This window comes from Merops nubicus, unplaced genomic scaffold, assembly GCF_000691845.1.
Source record: "Merops nubicus isolate BGI_N331 unplaced genomic scaffold, ASM69184v1 scaffold7765, whole genome shotgun sequence".
Lineage (NCBI taxonomy): Eukaryota > Metazoa > Chordata > Aves > Coraciiformes > Meropidae > Merops > Merops nubicus.
This window is the reverse complement of record NW_008607542.1, coordinates 1-25,107: the sequence shown is the minus strand read 5'-3', so window position 1 is coordinate 25,107 and position 25,107 is coordinate 1. Positions and strand designations below refer to the sequence as shown.

The 25,107-nt window shown below is 44.4% G+C and overlaps 1 protein-coding gene across 1 annotated transcript; it reads right to left on the bottom strand.

Annotated features, from left to right (window-relative positions):
* Window positions 1–82: 82 nt before the first annotated feature.
* On the bottom strand, window positions 83–19,073 carry LOC103772632 (cystathionine beta-synthase-like). Its single transcript, XM_008939972.1, has 16 exons — window positions 19,032–19,073; window positions 17,591–17,802; window positions 16,896–17,002; window positions 15,830–15,964; window positions 13,171–13,250; window positions 11,733–11,867; window positions 11,112–11,181; window positions 9,433–9,524; window positions 8,481–8,606; window positions 7,663–7,747; window positions 7,355–7,460; window positions 6,450–6,527; window positions 5,605–5,739; window positions 4,592–4,700; window positions 1,126–1,210; window positions 83–192 (listed from the first exon to the last, which is right to left on the bottom strand). Exons 1-16 carry the CDS (start codon window positions 19,071–19,073, stop codon window positions 83–85), a joined length of 1,707 nt encoding a protein of 568 aa, XP_008938220.1.
* Between the last annotated feature and the right edge of the window lie 6,034 nt (window positions 19,074–25,107).

Sequence of the window (25,107 nt, the reverse complement as noted above, 5' to 3'; positions counted from 1 at the left end):
AGAGACCATTCCACCTAAGAAATGAACCTGATTCTTTGTTGGAGATTGCAAAGTGTTGTTGAAGGGCTTCCATGTCACTACTTCAGTTGGACTTCCTTTCCCGTTCTCGTGCAGTCACAAAGTTAAGCAGGTCGATGGCGGTGACGATGCCAAACACCATCTGCCGCTTACTGGAGGAGCCATCACTGTGATCTGCAGAGAAACAGAGGCCACTGTGGCTTTAGGAGGCACAAAACCAGACCATTCTGCTTGGGTTTAATGGCATTGTTTGTAAAGGCAGGTGCCAAGCCATCCCAGCTCCATGTGTGAGGACCTGCTGATGGAGCTGGTTATCACCGATGAACCCCGCATGCTGAAGGGGAACCCAAAAGGAATCTTGACCAACAATCACACAGGAAGTGGCAAGGATTTTCATTTCAGAAAGACTGCTTGACAAATGGGATATAGAAACTGAACCATTATGGAAGGAAGGATAAGGGTCCATCAGATTTTTTTTCTGGACATGAAAATTCCAATAAAATCCTGTGTTAATGCATATTTTTCTTATACATTAGTTTCCAGTTCATAAAGAAGGGAGTGTAAATTGTTTAGAAAAGAATGAAGAAAATACTAGTTTGGAGGAGAAAACATCAAGTGAAGAGAAATTAGTTGAAACAGAAAAAGTATTAAGCTGTTTTGAGATGGTGGTGTCAGTGCTGACATCTAGATCTTACTAAATCTTATGAAGTTGTAATAAAGGTTTTGCTTCAGAAACCCAAAAATCCTGACTTGTAGTTAACCTGGGATGCTCATTGTGATGGAACTGCTGGAAGTTACACAAAGACCTGTTGTACTGCAGAAGCTCATTCACTGGCTTGCTGCTACTAACAAAGCCACCGTAGAATGGGTTAGACTCAGACATTCAGTTCTGAGCAGCAGCCCGCTCCAAAAGAGGGTATGTGACAGTATGTGAGGTTATTAATGGATTTATCATTTACTCCACAGTAATTAAGGTGCTAGTGTCTTACTAGGTGTTAGTAGCACATAGCCAAATCTTCCATGTATATAACATCTTCAGAACTCATTTACTCACACTTGTTACCACTCAAAGACCACCTCTTACATGGTGCACTAAATCATACTCACATTGGATTTGTTCATGAACCACTAGAGCAAAGTGGTCAATTTCCAGGATATGAGAGAGTTTCCCCAAGTTGTCTTTCAAGTTAATCTGAGGAGAGAGTTACAAGATTTAAGTCAAACAGTCCCTTATACATTTAGTGGTCAATAATCCCCATGCTTTAAAAACAACACATCAGCATTTACATACTGCTCCTATCTGAAGTACTGTAAAACACTAAGAAATTGAGGCCAACTTATCAGTTTTCTTTGTTCCTAATTTCCACAGAAACAGAACAAAAAAAAGAAACACTACATAAACTTATTCATTTCAATTCTGTAAGCTTAATGGATACACTGAACACACAGAATATCTGAAAAACAATGATGGAAGAAGGGCAAGGGTTCGATGTGTCTAACAAGTTACCATAAAACTTAACTTGGTGATTTTACTCTACAGCAAGACCAGGAAAAGGTGAATGAATCACGCTTCAAATCACCACTGAAGTGAATACAATCTGCAAAGGCAGCAGTGGAAGAGAAAAGCCCAGACAAGCCAAAATCCAAGGGTGAAGATTGCTCAGCTAACACTGTATTCAAGTGCAAAACAGGGAACTGAGAATTAAGAATTCATTTCTAGTGAAGTTCAACTTTGCTAAGACTAAACAAGAAAGTGCCCTGTGTTGACTCTGCAGAAAGAGCATATCTCCTTTTGAACCACCCAGCTAATCCCCTGCTGGAAGCATTTCAAAGAATGCATAAAACTGTTCTTCCTACAGGCTTTAACAAGCTAAGCGGCAGCAACAGGTCTGTTACTCAGGTAACTCTCTGCATAACAGCATCCACCATCTGACATACTTTCATTAAAGGGGATTAAAGAATTCACAGCAAAGGAAACTCTTGCACTGCAAATTAAAAAAAGCCTTTATCCTACCGTGAGCTCAGCTTGTAACAGAGGAATAAATGCCCTGGCATGAGCAGTTGGGCTGCACTGGAACGCAGGGCTCTCATCTCCACACTGAGTTAGCAGAGATCAAAAGGACTCCCAGCAGCCTGTGTCTGAGGGACCAGCAGGCTGCCGTGCATTCTGAAACATCAGGATGTCTTAAGCTTGTGGGCCAGGCAAGGAGTGGGGGGAAATCTGGACCGACTGACACATTGAGTCAACTACCTGCCCCCACCACTGACAAACAGCTTTGTGCAAATGTATGTGCAAAGCTGGGCTCCAAAAACTAGGTTTGAAGCTTGCTGAAGGGGTAGAGCCCCTTGCCACCTGACTGTGTGTAATCAGTAGAGCTGTTTTCAGGGATTTGTTGGGCTAAAGATGACCAGAACAAGCAGCCCACAGGTAGCACAGGGGTCACTATGAAGACAAATACGTTTCAAAATGCTTAATGGAAATTTAACAACTCCCACAGTTTTCACCTGTCTCACCACTGTTTATACAAGCTCCCTAAAACTTTTCCCCATGAATTTTTCCACATTTAGGCATTTTTTTAAAACACAAAGTCTTTAAGGCAATTAGCCTACATACACATGACTACACTACACCACTGGGACTGCTTGTTTGGCCCTAAGGTCAAGTGATGTGGTGCTGCTCATGGCCCTACAACTAAATTCTTCTTCCCCAGAGCCAGGGTCTGGTCCAGCACACCCAGAGCCAGGGTCTGGTCCAGCAAGGATGCTGGAGACACCAGGCCTCATGTTGTTCAGCACAGTGCTAACCTGTTTAGGACACCAACCAAAAAAAGTCACCCCAGGGAACAGGCTAACAAACACTCTAGTAACACAGAAGTCTCAGGTACCATAGGTCCCCGCCCTGTTTTCTGGTCAAGGCAGACATGAAGTCTTAGACTATGTCTGCAGCACACCTAGCCCATTGGTAGTTAGTGCAAAGATCCTTTGGGGAGGAAGAGATAAAGAGACCCCAAACCACTGGAACTAACATCTGACTCCACAAGAATGGCCCTCCTCTCCACTAACACACAGCACTTGTTTGGATGACCCTGTGACTAGTGTTTCAAAGACCTAGAGTACCACCCTCCTGGGGACTTTAAAAAAAAAAAATATAACTACTACTCTTCCATTCCAAGAGATTGACACAAAAATAATTGGCTTCCTATGCTGTCAAAACATAGCTTGGCCTTGGTAGTCACAGACTAAACTGACCTCTTGTGGATGCATGCTGTGGCACAGATCCTAACTATAGAATATTCCAAAGTCATTTCAGTGTCACAGATGACCAATTTTCTGAATTTCATCAGTAAACAAGCCAAATAAGCTCAACTAAAGTGGTAAGAAAAGCAAAGTCCACAATACTTCTGAGGTTATGTGCATTTAAACCATGCTTATCCCATTAAATCAATTTAAATGGAAAATAACCAATGACTGATGCTTTTAGTTAGCATGTTAGCAATATCACCACTTGTGCTACTCCCTTTCCATCCTCCACCAAGAAAAGTCAGAACTAAAAGAGAAAAGAAACAGTTAAAACTGTTCTTTATTGAAGAAGCATGAGAAATTTCAAGCTGCCCATGGAAAAAAGCCACAACCTCAGAAGAGCAGAGAATTGGCTACTACAGCTAACACCAGTGTAGCTACAGAAATGAATGCACATCACCAGCCCCAGAAACTCTTAAGGTGTCCAAGTGAGGGAGAACAAGCTAAACAGTTTTGTTACGCACCACATTTCCACCTGATGACTGATTATCTGTCTGGGAAGGAAAAAATATATTTACATTTGTCCATGAAGAACCAGCACCCTTTCTCAACCTCAGGGACTCGGCAGTTTGTATATGGAACAGAAGTATTACACACACATCCAGAATACAACACTTCATCTACTATGAGATGGTGGCTAAACTAAAAGCCTGCTAAAAACTGTCAAGCATTCCATGTTAAAAACAAAACCTTTATCCTGCAAGAGAAGCAAAGCAACAATACTTAAATATTATAGAAGAGCACCCATACAGCTTGTATGTTGTGGTATCTTGGCAGACCACACTGGATGGATGAGTGAAGATGGCTAGCATCAAAATTCACACATCTTGACAACATCAGCTTTCAACAGCCATCCTCCTGTTTCAGCACAGCAGCTGGTACAGAAGGCAAACTGTTGCTTCTTTGTAGCTGACAGCTAATTTACAAGAGCTGTTTTAACATTTCTCCATCTCTTCCCCTGAATAGTTATTTTGCTCAGATTAGTGCCGGGCAGTTTTGGGGAAGGAGGAAAGTACAAGCATGCTAAAAAAAGCCTGCTGAAGTAATGGAACAACATACATTGTTAATAATAACAGACAATATAAAGCCTCTACACAAACTTGGGAGGTACTGAGTGACCTAGGACAGAGTTTAGAGCATATCTGTGCTTGGTTACAGCTGCTCTGTATGGTCCCAGGTACATCTTACCCAACCCGATGCCACTGGAGTGTTAGGACACTCATGGCAGCACTTTAAACCAGAGAACTAGGAGCTGTAGAACATATCTGCTTACCTGTTTAAATTGCTTGTAGATGACTTTGCTCACTTCATCTGAAGGCTGAACTTTACCAGCAAGCAGTGAAGAAAGCATGTTACCTAGGGTAACCATGCCCAAAATCACCCTGGGGGAAGAGAGAGAAGATGAGGCTGAACACCACAAAAGCCTCAGGTGTTGCTGTTGATAAAAGTATCCACTCTCAGCCAGCCTGGAGAAGTCAGTTAACTGCTTCATAGTACAAAGTTTCATTACTGATTGTATACTTGGATTCTGTGTCTCTGCAGGAGACAGTTCAGTTCTCAGAAGTTCTGGAGACTAACACAGAAATCAGCAAGTGCTGTAGGTGCCTGCCTTCCTGAGCATCTGGCTCTTTGTATCTCTAGTTATTGCAGCTGGAGAGTTTCTTGCTATCTAAGAGCTTTTGAAAAGCACAACTTCGTTGTATTACACACTCATCTGTCCTTTTGAGGAATATGACACAGCCAGAGACATGCTCACCTCAATTTTGCTCACTCCCCTCTCCCTGCAAAGGTGTTGCAAGGACCTGCAACAACTAAGCCTCTGGAGTTAGCTGGAGAGTAACTGAGCAACTCTTCATTATTCAGCCTGTCCTACAGGAAACCTACAGGGTAATAAGACATACCAGCTTGGTGGGGACACCCTGGTTTATAGGGGTCACTACAACATTGCACTACACTGCAGTGTTCTGAAGAAGCTTGGTGAACACTGTGGTGGATATTCAAGCTGAGCAGCTATTTTAAAAAACAGCAAAATGATCCTGCAAAGACACACTGAGTATGTCATAAAAATCATGAGAAGCTTATTATGTGACAGACAGGACACTCCTGACATGATAACATATTAAGTCCAGCACTGGTGTGTTTAAGATAATGTTTCTGAACCATGTTACTTATAACTGAAGAATTACAAGAAGATGTTACACTTCTAGTGAGCATTTTAAAGACATCCCTTGGGACCCTGTGAGGGAAGCAATACATATGGGTGAATAGTGATATATGTGGACATACCCAGATTCATCAACAACTGGTACCTGGTCGAATCCCTTCTCCCGAAGAATTTCAACAGTCTTTGCACAGGTAACAGTTGGAAGCACAGTCAGGGGAGCAGAGAGGCTTAGTTCCTGAACACTGATGTTCCACCACCTGGGGATAAAAAAAAACAAACCCATGCAAATCTTAGAGACAGAACAGAACCAGTTGTTCACATACTGTGCCTTCAACACTACAGGAATAACAAAAGGCTGCAAGGAAAGGTCAGGATTCAGCCAGAGTCAGTAAGGCTTTGAGGCTTTCAAGTTTTCTCCTCAATATCAGAAAGTCACTGAAGTGTGGAAAGGCTCTTGGTCTTGAAAACCAAAACTCTTTTCTTCATTTCACTTGTTTTCTAAGATCACAGATAGTTATTGGAGACTAGTAGCCGCCCTAATTTATTTGCATTTTACAAAGAAAATTCTGTGCTCCTACTCAAAAAGCTAGCCATATGTATAGTCTTTACAGGCATCAATTTAGGCAAGAGCCCCCTCCCACCTACTGTAGACTTGCTTTGAACTCAGGAACTCTGATCTCAGAAAGGATCTTTGTATTCTGCTTTTCCATTTCAGACACAACCCTTCTTATAAAAAAGAAAAATATATCATTAAGCACTAAGTTTTATTTTGCTGCCATGCAACCCAAAGAAGGAAATCAACTAGTTTAAACAGACATGACTAAGAGCTGGAATTATACATCAACAGAAAAGCATGGAAGATTAGCTAAATTGAAGTAGTGTAACTTGAAATGAGCTTTAAAGTAGCAACTACCATAAAGTTGGTTGAATAGACTCAAGAAAATGCAAACAGATCTGACATGCTTACCAAGGTTTTTTGACAAGGTCATCTTCATCTTTCATGAACCCTTTCTGAATCATCCATTTGTCACTTAAGAACTTGGTCCTGGAAAGCATCAGGAAGTGAAAAGCTCATTAGCAGGCTGAACATCTGACAGCAAACCTAGTAGCAGAGGCAACTGTTTACAGCTCACTACCACTAACAGCTCAAGAGTAATTGAAAATATACTGCCATTTGCCAGCTGAGCTTACCAGCCAGGGAAACTGAGAAGAAATACTCAATAGGAAGAAAGAGAAATCCCATAAGAAACAAGTTTCAACTACATCAGTCCCTTGCAATATGACAGACAGCCTGAACAGAGAAGCATCAACTGGTACTCAGGCAAGATGTGGCCGTAGTTTCTAGTCATCTATTATTGTGTGGATATAACAGAAGTCAGGAAACAGTCAAAATTATCATGTTTTGGGACAGGTTTCAATGCAGTATGAGAGAAATAACTTCTCAGTGTAGCTCAAAGTCCTCACACTTCCACCTGTAAACTCCCTCCAATGCTGGCTGCTGCTCCAACAGTGCTGTGTTTTGCTGTGGACACAGGCAGAGAGGAGACAGCCTTACAGGGTCCCTTCCAGGAATGGGATACCAGTGGTGCCCAATAAATTAAAGAGTTAAAGCAAGTCTTTCCCCATGAAAGATGCTAACCAGTGATGATTATACACTGAAGTCAGACATGAGGAGGAGCTCAGCTTTCAGAGGGCTAAGCTCTTGCTACTCCATAGCAGACCCTTTCTAGATATCCTCAAAAGTTGTGCCTCACATTCCTTGTTCTGGTAGGTAGGTGCTAGAAGAAATATGTATTCAAATTGCCACTGCTGCAAGGAGCTCTGAGGGACTGCCTTGGCCTTCTCCCAGAGAAAAAACAAGCAGGTTCTTACATGTAGTTCCTGACGGAATCAGGGAGGATAACAACACAGCGCTGACCTTCCTTCAGCTCTTTGGCTGCCTTCAAAGCTACAGACATGGCACTGCCTGAGCTCCCACCTGCCAAAATGCAGAGCAGAAGCAGAACTGTCAAACCATTAGTGAAGTGAGAAAGAATGAAAGAGAGAAGGAGAGACAGTAGAGGAGCCCAGGGTGAGAAAGACAGCTTCTGAAGCTAAAGGAGCACACTTCTGGCCTGCACAAGGCTTCAGCCTCCCACTTCCTATTTGGAGAAACCCAAAGGATTTGCCTCTGCTCTTACCACACAGGAGTCCTTCCTCACGGATCAGCATGCGTGCTAAAGCAAATGACTCCTCATCATTGCTCTTGTACCACTGGTCCACTGTCTGGGGAGGGGCAGGAAAACAGAAACAAGGGTCTATTTAAATGAAGAGGGCTAGGGGAGCTACAAAACAAATGTGAATTCAGTCCATGCTCTTTGAGGTAACAGCTGCCCTACTGAGAGACACATGCCTGGGTCTGCATCCTCCAAGCGCCAAGTGGGCTTTTTTGCCAAGGTTAAGATGATCACATTAGCACAACAGGCTCCGTATTGAAACCTCACCGTGAGAACAGGCACTTGTGAGACAGCCAGAGAACATCAGTTTTCCTCCCTCTTGGAGAGCTTCCCAGGGACACAGGCTCTGCTCAGTCATACCAGCTCTGGCTGGGAGGGGTTGTGGTGCTTTGTTTGGTTTGGTTGGGGTTTTTTGTTTGGTTGGTTTGGTTTTTTCGGGTTTTGTTTTTTTAAATTGGTTAGTTGGGCTTGTTTGCTCGGGTTTTTTTGCGGTTGTTTTGTTGTTTTTTTTTGTTTTTTTTGTTGTTTTTTTTTTTTAAGTAAATAAACCAAAGAACTGTGTTCTAGGCTAAACGTCACCTGCTCACAGCATTTTGAACTAGCATCACAAAACAAATGTGGGGTTTGCTCATGGTAAGAATAGGAATAGTTCTGTCTGCTAGTCCTCCCCTTTCAGCTCAGAGAAATACTTCTCCAAGTCTTTCCTCCACCCAAGTGAGGTGAACCTCACTTCTGCATCCAAACAGAGGTCAAGGGGCAGTGAACCAAGAAGCACGACTTACAGATCTATCCAACACTGTGGGGACAAAATCATATCCGATTCCTTCCACTTCATACATTGTCTTGTCGGTCTTGTTCAGTTCTTCTGGTGTAGCAAGGATGGAGCCTTCAGGATCAACACCTATAATCTGGAGAGGCAGTTTCCACTTTGGCTACCATGACACACTGCTTTTAAGAACACAGCTGCTTACTCATGAGTGCCGACCCCGTTACAGCTGTTGGTGTCACACTGGCCACACGCACAGTCAAGCCAACAGCAACCTAGTCTCCTACTCACATGCCCCTAGCAACATTCACCTCCCCGTGAGCAAAATGCTCTGCTGCTTCTGGCCCCTTGGGCACCCCATCCTGTCTCCTCCAACTGTGGGCAGTACGTAACGGGCACCAGTTCTACATGAGATATGCTTGGTTTAAATGCATGGGGTTTCCCCAAGACAAGAGTATACTCATTCACGTGCAGGCACCATTACAGCCATTACACTTCACCAAGCCTAAGAAAATGTTTTATTGTTTACGACTCCCTACCTATGTAGGTAAATATTCACCATTTAAACAACACCAGCTTCTGTGAGGAAATCTAACACAGCACACAGGTTTGTGTGTGCAGAGAAAACTTCACTGGTTAAAACCTCAGTGAAGGCACAGTCAGAAAGGAAATATCAGGCTGCAGTATATACCAGAGAAGGAATTTTCTCAGACACCTCATGAAGGGCTCTGAGAGCCAGATTTCATCTGCTGAGCCAAACCTGAACTCTGGTCATGAGTGAGACCAGAGCGTGATGACTTCAGACAGCCTGAAAACCTTTCTTTGCTACTCAGAACTGTCTTTTAACTGAGAAAATCCAAGAGCTTCCCACAGAGACCCAGGGCAGACCTGCAAGGAATGGGATGTGCCAAGTGGAGCAGTTCAAGGTTCAACACACTGAGGAGAAATGCTTTAGGCTTGCTACTTACTTTGCAACCCGGACACTTCTCCTTTAGCTTTCTGGAGATGCCAGTGATAGTACCTCCTGTGCCAGCTGTAGCCACCAGCATGTCTATTTTTCCTGTTTAAAGGTGAGGGATAGAAGGCAGCTGTGAAATCTCATCCAGAACAATGGATTAAAAACTCACTTAAACCTAAGAACAGAGTTCATCAAGAATGGCCAAAATAAGGCTCTTCGCTTCCCAAGAGCTGTGTTATGAGACCTACCTTGCGACCACCTTGCCCAATCCCCATTTACTTCAACAATGGTTTTGAAATATCCGTCCAGTGGCCTGGCAAGGCACTGATCTGAGGTACACTGGAGAGAGCTGGAGGTGGCCCATACAGCTGACACTTGTAGTTTTCCTGTTTCTGCATTTGCTGATGTAGATAATTAATTCTTTAACTTAGAATGAGCAGCCCATTCTATGAGTTGGCTTACTGAATGAGCACCCAGAACATGGGACAGGTATTCACTGAGACAACTGTTAACACAGCTACTCTCTCATTTTCATGTGACAAATATTGTTCTGGTCATGAGCACCCAGAGCGAGTGCAGGTATGACAGCTCATTCTTCTGTCACCCCTTACAGTTCCCATAGTGCATCCACATGACAGCTTTGTTAATAAAAGCATTTTAAAAGGTCACCAGTTCACACACAAAACCAAATGCTTATCAGTCAAAAGAATAATGCTCTGACAAGCAGGGGTGTAAGCTCAGCAATAACTAAACAGTGACTGGCCTATGAGAAAAAGTAAATACAAACAAAGTGAAGAGCTCAAACTCATCTAGACTCTGTGGCATGGCAGTTGGTTAAAGTACACTCATTTAAATCCAAATTTGTGCCAAACTTTCTTCAAAGACTAGCAAAGTCTTCTGAACAGCTGGTTACTTTTGAGGGGAAGAAAGAACCCTTCACATGGTCCTCACCTTAATGAGAGGGAATTTAATAGCTAATTTTCTTAGAGGGTCTCCTCAGAAACTGTACTGTTTTATAAGGCATGTCAGCAGCTTCCTATGATTTCTTTCTACGACCTATAGCAATTGCCTACATGGTAGGCTGCAGCATCACACAGAATGCCTCCAATAGCTCTCAAACCAATTCCTCAGCTGGGTGATGTAGCCAGCCAAAGCTCTCTGCTGCCACAGCTCGATCACTTCTGGTACTCCAACTCAGCTGCCTACAGCTGACACAGAACAAACCCTGTGGACTAGAGGTCTCCTTGGTGAGAACTGCAACACAGAGCTGTTTGTACTCCTGAGGAATCCTAACTGAAGAAGCTTCCAGTGTACTGGAGTATTTGGTCTCAGAATGTAAACATACCTATTTCCATATTTGTGATCAGAGAAAAAAAGACCCTACTCTTTCATGCCGGTCTATCAATGGCTTGCCTTTTTTTTACAATAACCCAGGCATCACTGCTTTCTCCATCTGATCACAAGCAGAGGAGTCTAAAAACCAAAGCAACCTTCTTGAATGGAAAAAAGTTATTACTACAACTACTAAAATAAGATCATTCTTTAATGATGCACATCATACATGTGGGATTTGCTGTATGAAAACCCATACATTTCTCACCTACCTGAGGTCTCATTCTCCAAGCACCTAACTATAAGAGAACACTAGGGACTCACTGAAGATGGGGGGCAGTAATGGAGCAAACATACCTTCACATTGCTGCAGGATCTCTTCAGCTGTGGTGTCATAGTGCGTCAGAGGGTTGCTGGCATTGCGGTACTACATTGAAAGACAGTAGCATTAAGCAGACCAGAAAGAAAATTCCCACTGTGAGGCATTTTAAGAGTATGCCAAATATTCTCCAAGCCCCACAGCAGCTACACATACTCTCCAGACCCAGACTGTTGCCTTATATATTATCTGGACATAGGCAGAATGCCCAGGAGGAGTCAAAACCTTTGTAATTGATCTAATTTTAGAGTACTTCTGAGGTGCCAGCACCCTCTGATGCCAAGATCAGTCCTGTCTGTAGGACAGTTTCAGTCAGGGACATGACCCCTGTATCAATTCCTCCACAGAGCACTGCCAATCCAGAGATAAAAAGGCACCCTTTGGAGGGGGTTGGAGCTTCTGCAAACGTCGGCTCATTGCTGCCCTCTAGTGACTGAAAACTTGCTGCCTTACAGCACGGTGATTGCTCAGCAGCTACCCGGGACATCTCCTCCAAAGACACAAGCAGTTTGTGAAACAGTGAACCAAGGACACTGAAGGACAAGGCTGCAACAGCTCCTCCCATGCTAAACCTGCACCTCTGACACCTTGGCTCTTACCTGGTCTAGAATGTGTGCATTGGGGATTTCGTTTTTCAGTCTCCATGCTACTCCCACGTGAGATTCAGGAGAATCAAATCTGGCAGTAGTTGGTGTCCTCACAATCTCAGCACCTAGTGCTCTCAGGACATCCACCTGTACCAAATAAAGGTGGTCACAAACCCCCAAACACTCCCCCAGCACACAGACTCCACTGGGGTGCAGGGGAAAGAAAACATCTTCCATTTTACCTGGTCTGCAATAGCTTCCTTAGTGGTTCTGCTAGACCCCAACCTCACATCACAGAGTCATGGGTCCAAATATTTCAAGTCATTTGGTCTTAACTAAGCTTTACTTGGGAGCTAGACATCAAATTCCTGTTTCTATTCTAGGCCTTCAGGCCTGTAAGGACTAATGTTACATACTGAGAAACCCCATCCAGGCAGAACACCATCTCTCTCATCAGTCACATACATCCTGCACTCCAGCAGTGCAATAGCCCAGTATTTTATGTTTGAGTGCAAATGATGTATATTTACCTCCTCCTTCGGACATGGGCAAAAATGAGAACCTCCAGGTCCCTGTGCACCACTGAACTGCCAGAAGTGTGAGAAAGTTTATGCCCCTGTGCTAAGGCAAAGCCTGTCTTCGGAGGGAAGGAGGCTCTGGTGCTGCATGGCACCCGGCAGCGGCCACGCCCGACCTCTGCCTCCAGGGCAGGCAGGAGCAGGCAATGGGTGTCGACCTCCAGGGAACACTGTTCTCATTTGTGCTGCTGCCCTTCAGCTGGAACGTGGCAAGTGCTCCAACTGAGACAAATGATTTTGCCGACAGTGATTTGATGCCTTGACTGTGAAACAAGGGATCCCTTCTATACTCTTTTGGCTGCAAGCACAGCACCACAGAGCAGGGCTTGCTCTAGAACTAGGATGGTTTGTGCTTTCCATGGTGAAGGTACATGAATATTACCCAGGCAGTTTTTCCTGACCTTTTGTTGCTGTGGTGACAACTCAGATGCTTGCCAGTAAGCCCTGGTGTAACTTGAGGAGTTCAAGAGGCTCCCTCACAGCCTTGCTCAGCCCAATGCAGAACTTAACATTCAAAGCTTCAGCATTGCCTTCCTTTGTCCTCCTTTGTTCAGTGAGGGACAGTTAACCACTCCAATGTGCTAGGTAAATCTCAAGTCCCCTTGACACCTATATTTAAAAGAGTTATGACAGTTTTCCAAGAGACAATGCTGTGGGGATAGGTCTTAAAGACATTTTCTGTCCATGGCTAGCCAGCCTGAGCTTCTCTGCATACTGCCAACAGCCCCTCAGGAGAGTTCTGCCTGGCCAGTCACTTGGAGGCCAAGAGCCTACACCTTGGCTGCTAAAGCCACTGCACTCATCTGCACCAGGAACTCTGCAAGTGCAAGAATTCAGCAATCATCATGTTTGAAAATAACAGCAGATCTGACCTTCTCCATGCTCATTTTCTCTGGCATCACAATGATACAGCGGTAACCCTTCACTGCCGCAGCCAAAGCCAGCCCAATTCCTGGAAGCAAGCAAAGACACAGAGCATACAGTGAGGAGCAACAAAGAACAAAACTCACAATGCCAGCTTTGGCATGCCCTGGCTGTAATCAGGTTTGCACCAGAGGCTGGAGCACCGTGTCTCTAGAGGGGTGGTAAAAGGAAAAAAAGTTTCTGGCTACTGAGAACTGGATTTGCATATGCTGCTAATTCTTTGAGGATCACAGCGAACAGAAAGTTCAGCCAAGGGTAAGAAAACTTGATATGTGCAAGCTGCTCGCTTTACCCCATGCACATCACCTTCCTTCTGTCTCACCCACTTAATTTTTTACAGAAGTAATCCGGGAAAGGAACAAACTTTAAGCTAAGACAACTAGAGCAATCATTCGGTTACTGTCAGAAGACTATAAGTGCTTCTGTTGGCTCACTTATGCATTCAATCCCTAGTTTGTAATGTGCCAAAACTAAGTCTTTTCTAAACAGACAAGATTTAGAAGCTGTGTGATTGAGGTTCTAGTGCAGTATGTCAACTTGCTACTACAGTGAAGTACCTCAACTGTTAGAGGCAGACACCTTATTTCTGCTTTAAAAGCCTGTGCCTCCAGCCCAATTTCTGCCTTTTAGCTTACCACTGTCTGCCCACCTGAGGAGCTAAGCTCAGAAGCACCTTCCCCATAGAACAGAAGCATACATCTGTGACCAAATCACCTCTCTGCTAGATAAGCAAAACACATCAAATTAGATGATACATGTCTGAGGTCGAACTGCAGAGCACCTCCTCTGCTGCTGTAGGCACGGGGGCACACGCTGTACTGTGCCGTGACAATGCCTCACGGGCAGTTTGCCCTACACAGAGACTCGCTTGTTCAAAGCTGGCTCTGCTCTACATAGTGCTGGATTGCAGAGGGGTGGGGGGGAAATCTTAAACTGTTCCACTGTTCCTGCAAAATACTGGGGGTGGGGACACAGACTTTTCCCAGTATGATAGATAAGCATGAATGCTCAAATAAATCAAAACAAAACCACAACAAAGGCCTCACTGCGGCCAAAGACTGAAGAGCAGCCATTGGCACTTTCCCTTATGATCTGTGATGAAGGAAGTACTTTGAGACCTGGACTCTTAACACTTTACACCTTCTGCTACTGACCTGGAAACGCAGCAAACATCAAAACAGGACTTTGGCTGAGGGAGAGATGAGATGTAGAGAGGAAAAAATATGTAACATATTAGCTTTCACATTTAACATATTCAGTAGCTCTGAGCAGTAGCCTAGAGCACAAGCCAATTCTCTCAGGTTACAGTCTACCCTGGTCTTTGCTTTTAAATGAAAAGAGACAGCCTTTTGAAGTAATTGTCCCGTATTTCCTTTCATCCTGCCTTTTCTCTATCTTTTGGATTCTGTGGCAAGGAGAATCATTTATCAGGTACTGACCTAGAAAGCAGGATGTAATACTATGACCTCAGACACTGGAGGAATGTAACATATATAGATATTTTTCACTATGTGCCCTTGTTCAGGCAAGAGGTATAGCCACAGTCACAAGGGTTTCAGTTGTGCTGCTCCCCTCCAGAGCACCCACAGAGCAAATGGCAATAGAGGTGACTTCCCAGTCTTCTGCTGAAGGCAAAGGAACTGGTCACACACCAGCTTATCACCCCAGTCCCTCCATTAACAGAGGCTTCAATGGATCAAAAGAACAGAAAGATCTGCCCAGCCTGTGTTTATCAGAATGCAACAGCGGATCGTTGTCCAGGAAAAAGTTGAAGAACAGGACAAGACATTTCTCCAGAATACATCAGGCAGGGAGGTAGTTTATAGTACACCCAAGAACCTTCTCAGAGGAGGCAGTATATTTTATATTTGCTATATCACTAGCTCAAGAGGGAACATTCCAGATGTTTACTCTCCACCACTAGAGCAGCCTAACAGCAGTACAACAGCTGTGACACAGGAGCCCACAGTTAACTCCAGTCTGCTCTGATCATCAGATGCTCTACCTTGGCCTGAGTAGTGGGGCTGCCCCTCCTTCCAAGCAAGGGATGCTGACTCTAGTGGGATCCATTGAAAATCTAGGTGTGCAGGGGCTGTATTAGCAGATAGTGCTGTGGAGATGCAGCATATCTCCCATCTCAGGTGCACCACATAGGAAAAGCTGTTCCTCATACCAGCCCCACCTTGCCTGACAGTGTAGGAATGAGGACCATGGGACTTCTCAAAAAGAAGAGGAAGATCCAGATTCACAGCAGTCTTTTGGTGCTTGATTTCCTATGACAGCAGTCAGACTAATTCCTGAATAGGACCTGAAGACCCCAGTGAATCTGGCCTAACACTTTTCTTTTAAAGCAAAGAATCCCTGCAAAGTTAGCAGACCTCCTTCCCAGCTGCTCTGGTCAGCACAGGACACTGCAGAATTGTTTGCTCTGTGCAGTGGAAGAGGCACTGCTCCCGAGGCACTGCTCCCTACACCATGCAGGCAAGAAGAGATTCCCTTTCTTCCTTCCACAGGCAGCCTCCATGCTCCAGTCTCATCTACCTCTTCCAGGAAAACTGTCACAGCATTTTTGCCCCCCCACTTCGCTAGAGTCTCTCCATCCCCTACCTGTGTTTCCAGAGGTTGGCTCTATGATTGTGTCCCCAGGCTTCAAGATCCCAGCTTTCTCAGCATCCTCCACCATCCTCAGGCTGATGCGATCCTTCACGCTGCCCCCAGCGTTGAAGAATTCACATTTTGCCACTGGAAATAAAGAAACCAAGCAGTTTTCAAACAGCAGTGTTTTATCAAACAGGCTGCTGATCCCTAACTTATCTCCAAGAGCAACTCTGTTAACATGTCTACCCAGTTCACCTCCATGCTTCACAACCATAGAGACAGTGTTTCAGTTCACAGCATCTCTGCTGTTACGGGTCATGACATGCTTGGGACTTTATGCTGGCCACTGAAGCCGGGAACACCTACTCTCAGTCTCCCCAAAACATGACCTCTCCTTTCATCTTTCCTCCTTATTACAGCCCAGTCATTAGTATAAAAAGCTCCAGGGCTCTTCCAGAGGGAAAAGAACTCCACCAACATACCTTGCCTTTTGTCTGCTACATTCTCTAGCCAAAGACTGATCAAACATGGTTTCTCCCCTTGTTCAGCCTAAACTTTCACTTCATCACTCCCAGCATTTATCCCTTGGATGATGAGAAAACACCACCTTTCAAGACTCTGATCAAAGCCTCCAGTATCATTGGTTTTAAAAAAAATAACAAACCAACAAAAAGCCATTCATTGACAGTATGATCCCTTTCATCATTTTCAGTGATCTTTAGTGCACTAAATGCAGATCTGCATTTTTTTACAAACACTGTACTCTATGAGAAGCAGTCAAAAACACCATACAACTTTCAAATTAAAATATTGTTTTCCATGAAAAAAAGTTTACTTTCTAGAAAAATGGAAAAGCTGTAGGAAATGTCCTCATGAAGTACAAACTGAAGATGTTTTAGCTGACCAAATCCTTAAAACTTGAAAATCTGCCAGAGGGAAAAAAAAAAATTTTTCTCACCATTTTCTGCAGGGTACCCACACTCCTATGCCCAGGTTACGTGACATTGCTAACCAGGACTAGCCAGGTTTCTGAAACAGTTTCTTATTTTTCTTTTTTGCCTGCAGCAGTACTCACAGAGTTCACACTTGAGCCCATGCTGCTTCCCAATCTTGTTGATTCGCACCAAGGGTGTATTGCCAACTTTATTCAGGATGCTTGGCAGGATCTTCAGAGGCTCTGGCCTGGTGCACAGAAAAATAAATCACAGAAGGAGCCACAGAAAAAAATATATCCACAAAAGGAGCCACAGGCAGGTCACAGAAGCAACACAATTTCTGATGCTTTTTACTTCAACCAGCTTTCTCCCTCCCCCTTAAGGCTTGTTGTTTTAAAGTATTTTAAGTTAAAAAAATGTCCATCAAGTCCTTGATCCAAAACAAGGATTAACTGGGCATCAAGCAAAGTGCTGAGACAAGAATAAAGTGCTTTGCACTTCCTCCTGGCATGAAGTAGCTTAACACTGCTGAGAGTCTGCTCTTTTACCAAGCAAAAGGCATTAACAGTACAGTCTTTCACCTAATCAGAGATCTGCTTGCTAGGTTACTTAAAAATGTTAGTTCCAGTTCATGTAGTTTCATATCTTTTGAGCAAGGCCCTTTGTATGCTTAATCCAGGTTCTCAGCTTTTCACATACATGGAAATCAAGAAGCATTGGGCTATCTACATGATAGCATCAATTTAAACAATTCACCTTTTGTTAAATCCCCATGGCTCTGAAGGGACCTGGATTAGCACTGCACTGAAAAGCAGCAAATGGTAGTAAAACTTACAGAGTGGTGTGACGATGGGGGGAGGCAGAGAGGGGCTTCCCAAGCTTCCAGGTGCATTTGCTGGGGGTATCAGGGCGGATCCACTCCCTTTCCTTATCATTCGCCTTGCAGTTCTCATCATCCGTCCCACGAGGGAGAAAGCATTTGCCAGGTGCATGAGGGCATGAGTTTTTATCTGATTTCTCCTTGGAAGGAGGTGTAGGCATTCCATTCTTCAAAGAGGTTAAAAAAAAGAGAGAAAAGAACCAACACAAACATCAGCATGATTCATATGCCCTGCTGTAACAAGGTCAGAGGATCTTTTGAGACTACAGTTACTTAAACTCTGCACCATAAGAACTCACCCATTCACATCATATCCCTTCAACAGCTAAAAATCATGTTACTAATCGGGAGTCCTTATTCTTGTCTCTGCCCCTTCACCAACAAATCTATTTCCAGTCTAGTGTTTCAGCATGCAGCCTGTTGGAGGGAAGGCTGAAAAGAAACTACATTGGTGCCAATTTTCAAGAGAGCAGTATTGCCTATAAGGCAAAAGGAGCAATAGCAACAAGTAGCTTTTAACACCCAAGAACAGATTGTGCCACTGACTACAAGAAATCCTGTCACTATACCTAAACCCAAGGTATTAGGGGAGAAGGCACAGTGTCTCAGACAAATCCCATCCTCGAGCATGACACAATCATAGAATGTTTGGGTCGGAAGGGACCTCCAAACGTCATCTAGTCCAACCCCCCCACCATAAGCAGGGACATCAACTAGATCAAGCTACTCAGAGCCTCATCAAGCCTGACACCGAATGTCTCCAGGGATGGGGCCTTCACTACTTCTCTGGGCAACCTATTCCAGTGATCTATCACCCCCATATTGTAGAATTTTTTTAATTGAAGACATTCCAGTCTTTTCCTCTTCTATAGAAAAGGTTACCACTAACAGGTATTTTAATGGTCAGCTGATGTTTCCTCAGTACTATGAAGATAGGAAACTGGTTTAGCATAGTTCTGACTTGCCAAATCTTTATCACCAAAACAAGAATCTTGCACTGCTCACACTGCAGCACCAAGTACAAAAGCTCAGAAGAGTGCCCTGTGTGAAGAGCACTTAAGCACACTGAAGCATGTGCCTGCTGTAACCAGCCTCCATAAGTATGGAGGAAACAGGACGAGTCTTACAGGAGACAGCCCTACCACATCAAAAGACAGCTCTCTGAAATAAAACCTCCCCATTCCAAGCAGAAATTAGAAAATGGTGCCAAAAGAATGAGTTGCTACTTGTGGTCATGAGCGAGAACTCTTACATAAGGTCGTTGGTTTCAAAAGCACCTACCTCTGCAGCATTCCAGAAAAAAAATAATCTAGAAAACCCTCTGAAAACAGACAGGGCTGTTCCAAATTCTGGTGACAGAAATACAGGGAAGCAGCCCCCAAAGACCAATGAGTACCTTAGACACAGAGGCAGGCCGTTCCAATACCAGTTTCTCCATGTTCTTTGGTGAAGGTGATGGCACAGCAGACTGGACTTTCTTCAGGAGACTAACTGCTGTGGGTCACGAGACTGGAATCCTCTCCAAAGCTGCAGATCATGCAAGTTAGAAAAAAAAAAAAGCCAAACTATCAGGAAACAGTCGCTTGTAGGGGCAAGGCACACATATCACTTTCAGAGAGGGGAAAAAAGCAGCTGTAAAACAAAGTGAAGGCGATTTGCATAAAGAGGATAAAAAAAAATTATACAGCAGAGGTATTGTGCAAGACCAATGGAAGGTCTCCTGACCCTCTTCTTCCCACATTACCTCACCTTTCCTCTGCCTTGCCCTCCACAGCTCAGATCCAGTAAAGTAAGCAGAAAACATCTGTACTGAACTGTCCACAGTTCTAGAAGCTTGAAACCCACACAAAGTAATAGAAAATACACCAGTTGACGTGATATATACTTCTACAGACACCAAAGGTGAAAGAGCATCATGGTACCATTACCAAGAGACCCTGTACAAAACTTAGGCAGAGGCTTTATACAGAACACTTGCAGAGGCCCCTCTACCCTTGAGACCACCAAAATCTCAAGTTCCTATCCAAAATGAACTGGTGTTGCATACACAGCTATAGTGATCCTGGACATAACACACAGCAAACACTTCAGCCACTAGGAAGGCAGGAAGCCTTCTAGCAGTCTTTCATTTCACGAATTAGTAAATATAAAATGAATCAATAAGTTCACTTCTCCTAATCCAGCCAGTTGTTTATAAAGCCTGCCTGCTTCCTTTCCATTGAAGTAAAAAATTTGGCTGAAGTCTTGGAAAGTGGGGTGGGTTTTATTCCTAATATTTGTTTTTCTCATCCCTGTTTTGCAGCAAGACTCAGCTCTTTCCATTACTGAATTGTTAGGCCTGGAAAGGGTCCCTGGCCTCTTCCTCCTCCTGTCAAATGCACACAAAACAGAGACAGCTTAGATCTGGTAGAGTTGATCTGGTGACACTCGGGGGCAGGGCGTGTGGGGGGTGGGGTGGGTAGGAATCAGAATCACAAGATCAGTGAACTTTAGTATTTGATCCTGTAACTTAACATGCACCACTAACCACTACCAATTCCTTTCTTGCATGCCTATTTGAAGGAAATGCCTAAGGCATTTAAACTGCCTTCCTTTAGGGGAAAAAAAGCCTCTCAAAGTGCTGGCTTTCCAGACTGCAAAGCTTGAAATAATTCTCCTTCTGGATATCAATACTTCCATGCCACCAAAATGATACAATTACACTTTAATTAGGTTAATATGTGCCCAAGAGCCAAAATGGACTACATCCTGTCCTAGCCTACTGACCAAGACTAGACTGAGAGACACCAGTCCAAGAAAGCTAACATTCCTTAAATATACATAGTCTAACACCAACCGGTCTTTGTTATCAGGAATTAGTTTACTTCCAGTTCCAGAGTGAAACCAAGCCTTCACTTCTACTTCTAGAATGTGCCTCATTCACAGTTCATAACATCAGTGCTTTTTTAGTAAAGAAAACATACTGAAGTTTTGAGGCTTCCTATAAGCCACATCCACAAGCTCCTTCAGGCAGCTGGCATGCAGTACTGCACAGGGACAATGGCTGCCTCTGCTCACAGGTAATGCTGGCAATATTTACAACATCCATCTAGTAAGAGGACCTTGCTGCCAAAGGATCAAACCTTTGATGCAACCAAATCATGCATTTCAACATGCAGGAAGAAAGCAGCAAGGGGTTATAGACAGCAGGCTTTGTTCATCTTCTGGGTTCTCATAAAATAGGAGTGCCAAACCTTTAAAAGCTTTAAACTAGCAATCTTCAGTGTCCTTCAAGAGGTCCAAAAACTGAAGAGAAAGGAAGTGAAATTTGTTGCAGTAAAAGTTTCAGAGATTTCAAAAACCAAGTACTTGTCCTTTGTACTGATGGCAGGGAAAAAAAAAAAAATGTGCCTTTTAGAGGATTCCCTGTAACCTGTGCAAGACAATACCACCTCATTTCCTGTACTGTCAGAAAAAAAAATTTCTACAGTCCACTAAGAGCAACACCCACCACCTCTTGAACCAGAAACAGAAGAAATGGAGGGAAAGCTGTATTTGTTGCCTTCAACTAAGCTATGAGAATCTCACACTGAGAATGGCAATACTCTGGTGTTCGATCAAAGCTCCAATAATGGGGCTAGAACTCTGAACAAAACCAAGAAGAGATAGAAGCAGCTAACCACAAGCATTGCCAATAAAAATCCCATCACCAAATACTAACGTTAAGCAGCATAAATTATTGGAAGGAACACAACTCCCACTCAATATCAAATCATTTTATTAGGCATTATTTTAAATAACTCTGCACCTAGTCAGCCTAAAGTAAACAGGTAAGCATGCATACATTTATAAAGTTAAATACCAGACATGCTAGTAGAGAGTCAGTCCCAGCCATAGTCAACCTAAAACCTCTCAGGGTTTTGAAGGACAAAACTGTAGGACAGACTTGGTTGTTCACCAAGGGGAATTCTTACTACAGCACTCAATGGAGACACAAAAGCAGCTGCAGTGGCTCTCAGTTACACCCAAGACACAGGTCAAGAGGCCACGAGTGACTTGTTGTGTTCAGAACCAATAAGACCTCAGATGTTTGAGCTCCTTGTTTGCTATTGATGGGCTCCCTGATACATCACCCAGAACATTCAGCTGGTGCTTACAGACCCAGATGATGCAATTTCAGTAAAATGGGGCACAGATGGTCAATTTAGGACATCCAAATTCCCTGCCTACAGGTCCGAATCAGGCCACAGGTGCATCTTTCTACTGTGAAGATCTTTGGGGAACAAAGGAAACAGGATGAGCAAAAATCACTAAAACAGAGGATGACAGCACCCTGGCCCTCTTAGTCTTTCTCCTGGGAATGCAGATGGGGGAGGGAAACAGGACAGGAGAATGGCAGCTCTGCTTCTCTAACTGCACTTGAATGCTGTTCAGGAGGGTCTGAGGGAGAACAGCCACAGGAAGAGTTGTGTGTCTTCAGGAAAGAAGTTCTGTCAGCCTGAATTTAATTTTGTTGTAAAAGGGAACACTCCCATAACTAGCTGGGGGTGTAGGCAGAGACTAACTAGAAAAGCCTGACTAACTTCTGCCTTTATATCTGCAGAGCACAAGGCAGAAAAATCAGAAAGACAATTTGCAAATTCACTTAAACCTAAGTCACAAAGGTGATTGAAACAGACACAGTTATGAGAGCCAGAAAGCCTCATGGGCAAGGCTCCCATCTCTGGATTCATCTCCACAAGGAACCTGAGACCTGAACTATTTCTCAGCTCCTACACAACAGGATTGAAGGCCAGTGAGTGAAATTAATCCCCAAGAAGCCTGAGCTGAACTCGCTCCATGGATATGTCAGAAGCTACAGTTTCTAAGGCTGTTTGCAGCATATGATATCATCACTGATGCAGATGTTTAAAGAGTATCATGTATGCAAGAATCTGATTAGCCTGAGTCCTGCCCAAAGCAGAAATGAAGACATCTAAAAGGCAAATGTAAGAGGTGGATTAGAGATGCCTCAAGGGCTGACTACTCAGCAAGAGATGAGATACAGAATTCCATTATGCCTTGGCCTGGAAATGGGAAGAGCAGGTACTTTAGACCGATGAAGGTACTTTGTTAAGAAGTAAACCACTACAAACCAGTTTTTCTGCTCACTATGAGTATCACAGGGCCTTAGAGAGCTTTAGGACCTTTACAGGTTACCAGATGTAGCAGTACCCATCCAGCCTTTGGAAGCTGTTTGGAAACACCATAGCTATTTACTTGGGGGGTTGGGTTGTGGATTTTTTTTTTTTTGTATGTGTGTCCCCTTGTTAATTCCCCAGTAGCAGGCAGCCATTGTTCCTGTGTCAGGAGACATCAAGTGACCTGAAGTAACTAGGGTACTGTGGCTCTAGGAAGAGATCCTTCAGCAACTGACAGTAGTTTTATTTCTGTTTTCTTCTTGGAGCAGACAAGTATCTGTGTGTCCTCTAAGTGATGACTTTCTTTCAAGGCTAGACTGGCATACTCATAACCTTCCTGATATGAAATGTAGTTCTTTAATGCCCCACCTCTCTAACATGGCAAAGACATAAAAACCTCAACAGCAAAGCAACTTGCACATGACAGCTGTTATGCCTGAGATCAGCTAGTGAAAACATGACAGTGTTCAGTCTGCCTTGCCCCCACGGGAGGGAAGCTGTGTGTGCACCCCTAACGCAGGTGTCTTCTGACATCTCCATTCCCATTTCCTGAGTTCGCTCCACCTGGTAAGTCTGCCGCGTGAAGATTTATGTCTTCAAGGAGCACAACAGCACTACAGAAACAACTGTAAAATGCTTTGTCTGCATTTTTACCTGCTGCAGTTAGGACTTTTCATTATTTTTGCCCTGCTTCTAGTTTCCTTTCCTTAGAGCACAAAGATGGACCAACACCACAGCTTAAACAGTGCTCTCAAACAGCCAAGCTCACCAAGTACAGGGAGAGAAGCATTTCAGGCAGGGTGACTGAGGCACAGAGATTAAGCAAGATGCCCAGCATGACACAAAGAGGGAGCTGGAGCTCTGCTCTCTATTTCTGACCAGGTCTATAAAACCGGTAGGAGCACAGCTCCCCTTCCCCAGCTTTACAGTGCCAGCTCCCCAACCCACAAGGTGTCACATCTTTGTTAGCCCAGGGACTTCTGACAACGGCTGGCAGAGAACTGCTGCTCACCACCGCCTGGGCAGGAAGCCAGCCTCTTCGGCTGATGCATGTTCTGTGGGAAAGACCAGCTGCCACCCACTCTGGCTACATCTGTAGAGCTTCTGGCAGGCAGCCACAGCAGAACCATGAGGATGGTACACCCTGTTGTCTGCCTAGTTCCTACAGATGTCCCACACAGACTGCAGGCACCTGCCAACAGCCAGAGGCCAGCACTTCCCAGCCCTTATGGGCACCTGCTGCGCTGCCATCTCCAGCTCAGCGACGCGCCTGAGCCAACGCGCGTGCTGCGGGACACGGGCCCCTCACCACGCTGCCTACCAAACACGATTTCTACAAGTATTTATTGCTCTGGCTTCAGGAAAGCAGGCTGGTTAACTCACAGGTGGAGAGTCACGAGAGGATACTGAAGAGTCACCAACTAATAGCAAAAAGAATGACCTGTCCAAATATCCCAAGTTCTGAAACTAACCTAGCACCTAAACTGTATTTCATCAGTATCTATCTCACTACAGCCATTCTCTTGCTGAGAAATACCAGGTTCTGAGCAGGACTCAGTTTCCTAGGAAATACAGTAAAAATCCTCAGGTTTCACTTGTCTCCAAGCTCCGAGCTTTCCCTCCTTTCTGCAGCACAAGTTTTGCAGAACACAGAGCTCTCATGCCTCAAATCAGCACTTGCTGAAAGTGTAAACAGCCTGAGTGAGCAACTCTGCTGGAACAGGGCCCAGAGCTCCAAAGCTTCCATGGTCAATGGCTTCAGGATTAAAGATAGGCAGAAGGCTAGATACTCAAACAGGAATAGAAGAATCACTTGTCTTTCAGGTAGCAGCTGGTTCAATAATGTACCAGCAGCATTACTAACATTGCTATTGAAGTAGCTCTCAGGTTTTAGTCAAATTCAGACTCTTCTGAAAAGGGGAAGGGCAATGTATGAAATAAAACCTAAGAATCTTCTTGGTCCACTGCATTAGCCAGACTTACAAAAACAAGACATTAGGATGAGACTCTCACAGTACCCACAAAAACAACGGATGAGACGCCAAGAACAGCTGAAGAGCTAGCGTCAAGCCTAGAGACAAAACCAAACGGCACAATATCACTTTGGAAGCCCGCGAAAGAAGCAAAGCCAGCCTCTCCCCCTCCTGCTCCCTGCTCGAAGGGGGCACTCCGCAGGCACCCTCCCTTGGCCAGCGCTCCCTTCCTCCCCGCGGGCACGCCAGCGCCAGGGCTAGCTGCAGGTCCCTACCCGCCCAGAACCGCTCCGAAGCTGCGCACTCCTGCCCCTTCTCCTCACGACCCAAACAGAAGCCC

Excerpts from the sequence above, each read along its gene's own strand:
- LOC103772632 (XM_008939972.1), bottom strand. The coding sequence starts at position 19,073 with ATGGAGAAACTGGTATTGGAACGGCCTGCCTCTGTGTCTAAG. Across the intron at positions 4,701-5,604 it reads CCAGTTGTTGATGAATCTGG|GGTGATTTTGGGCATGGTTA; the intron begins GTATGTCCACAT and ends CTCTTCCCCCAG. Across the intron at positions 1,211-4,591 it reads TCTACAAGCAATTTAAACAG|ATTAACTTGAAAGACAACTT; the intron begins GTAAGCAGATAT and ends CTCTCTCCTCAG.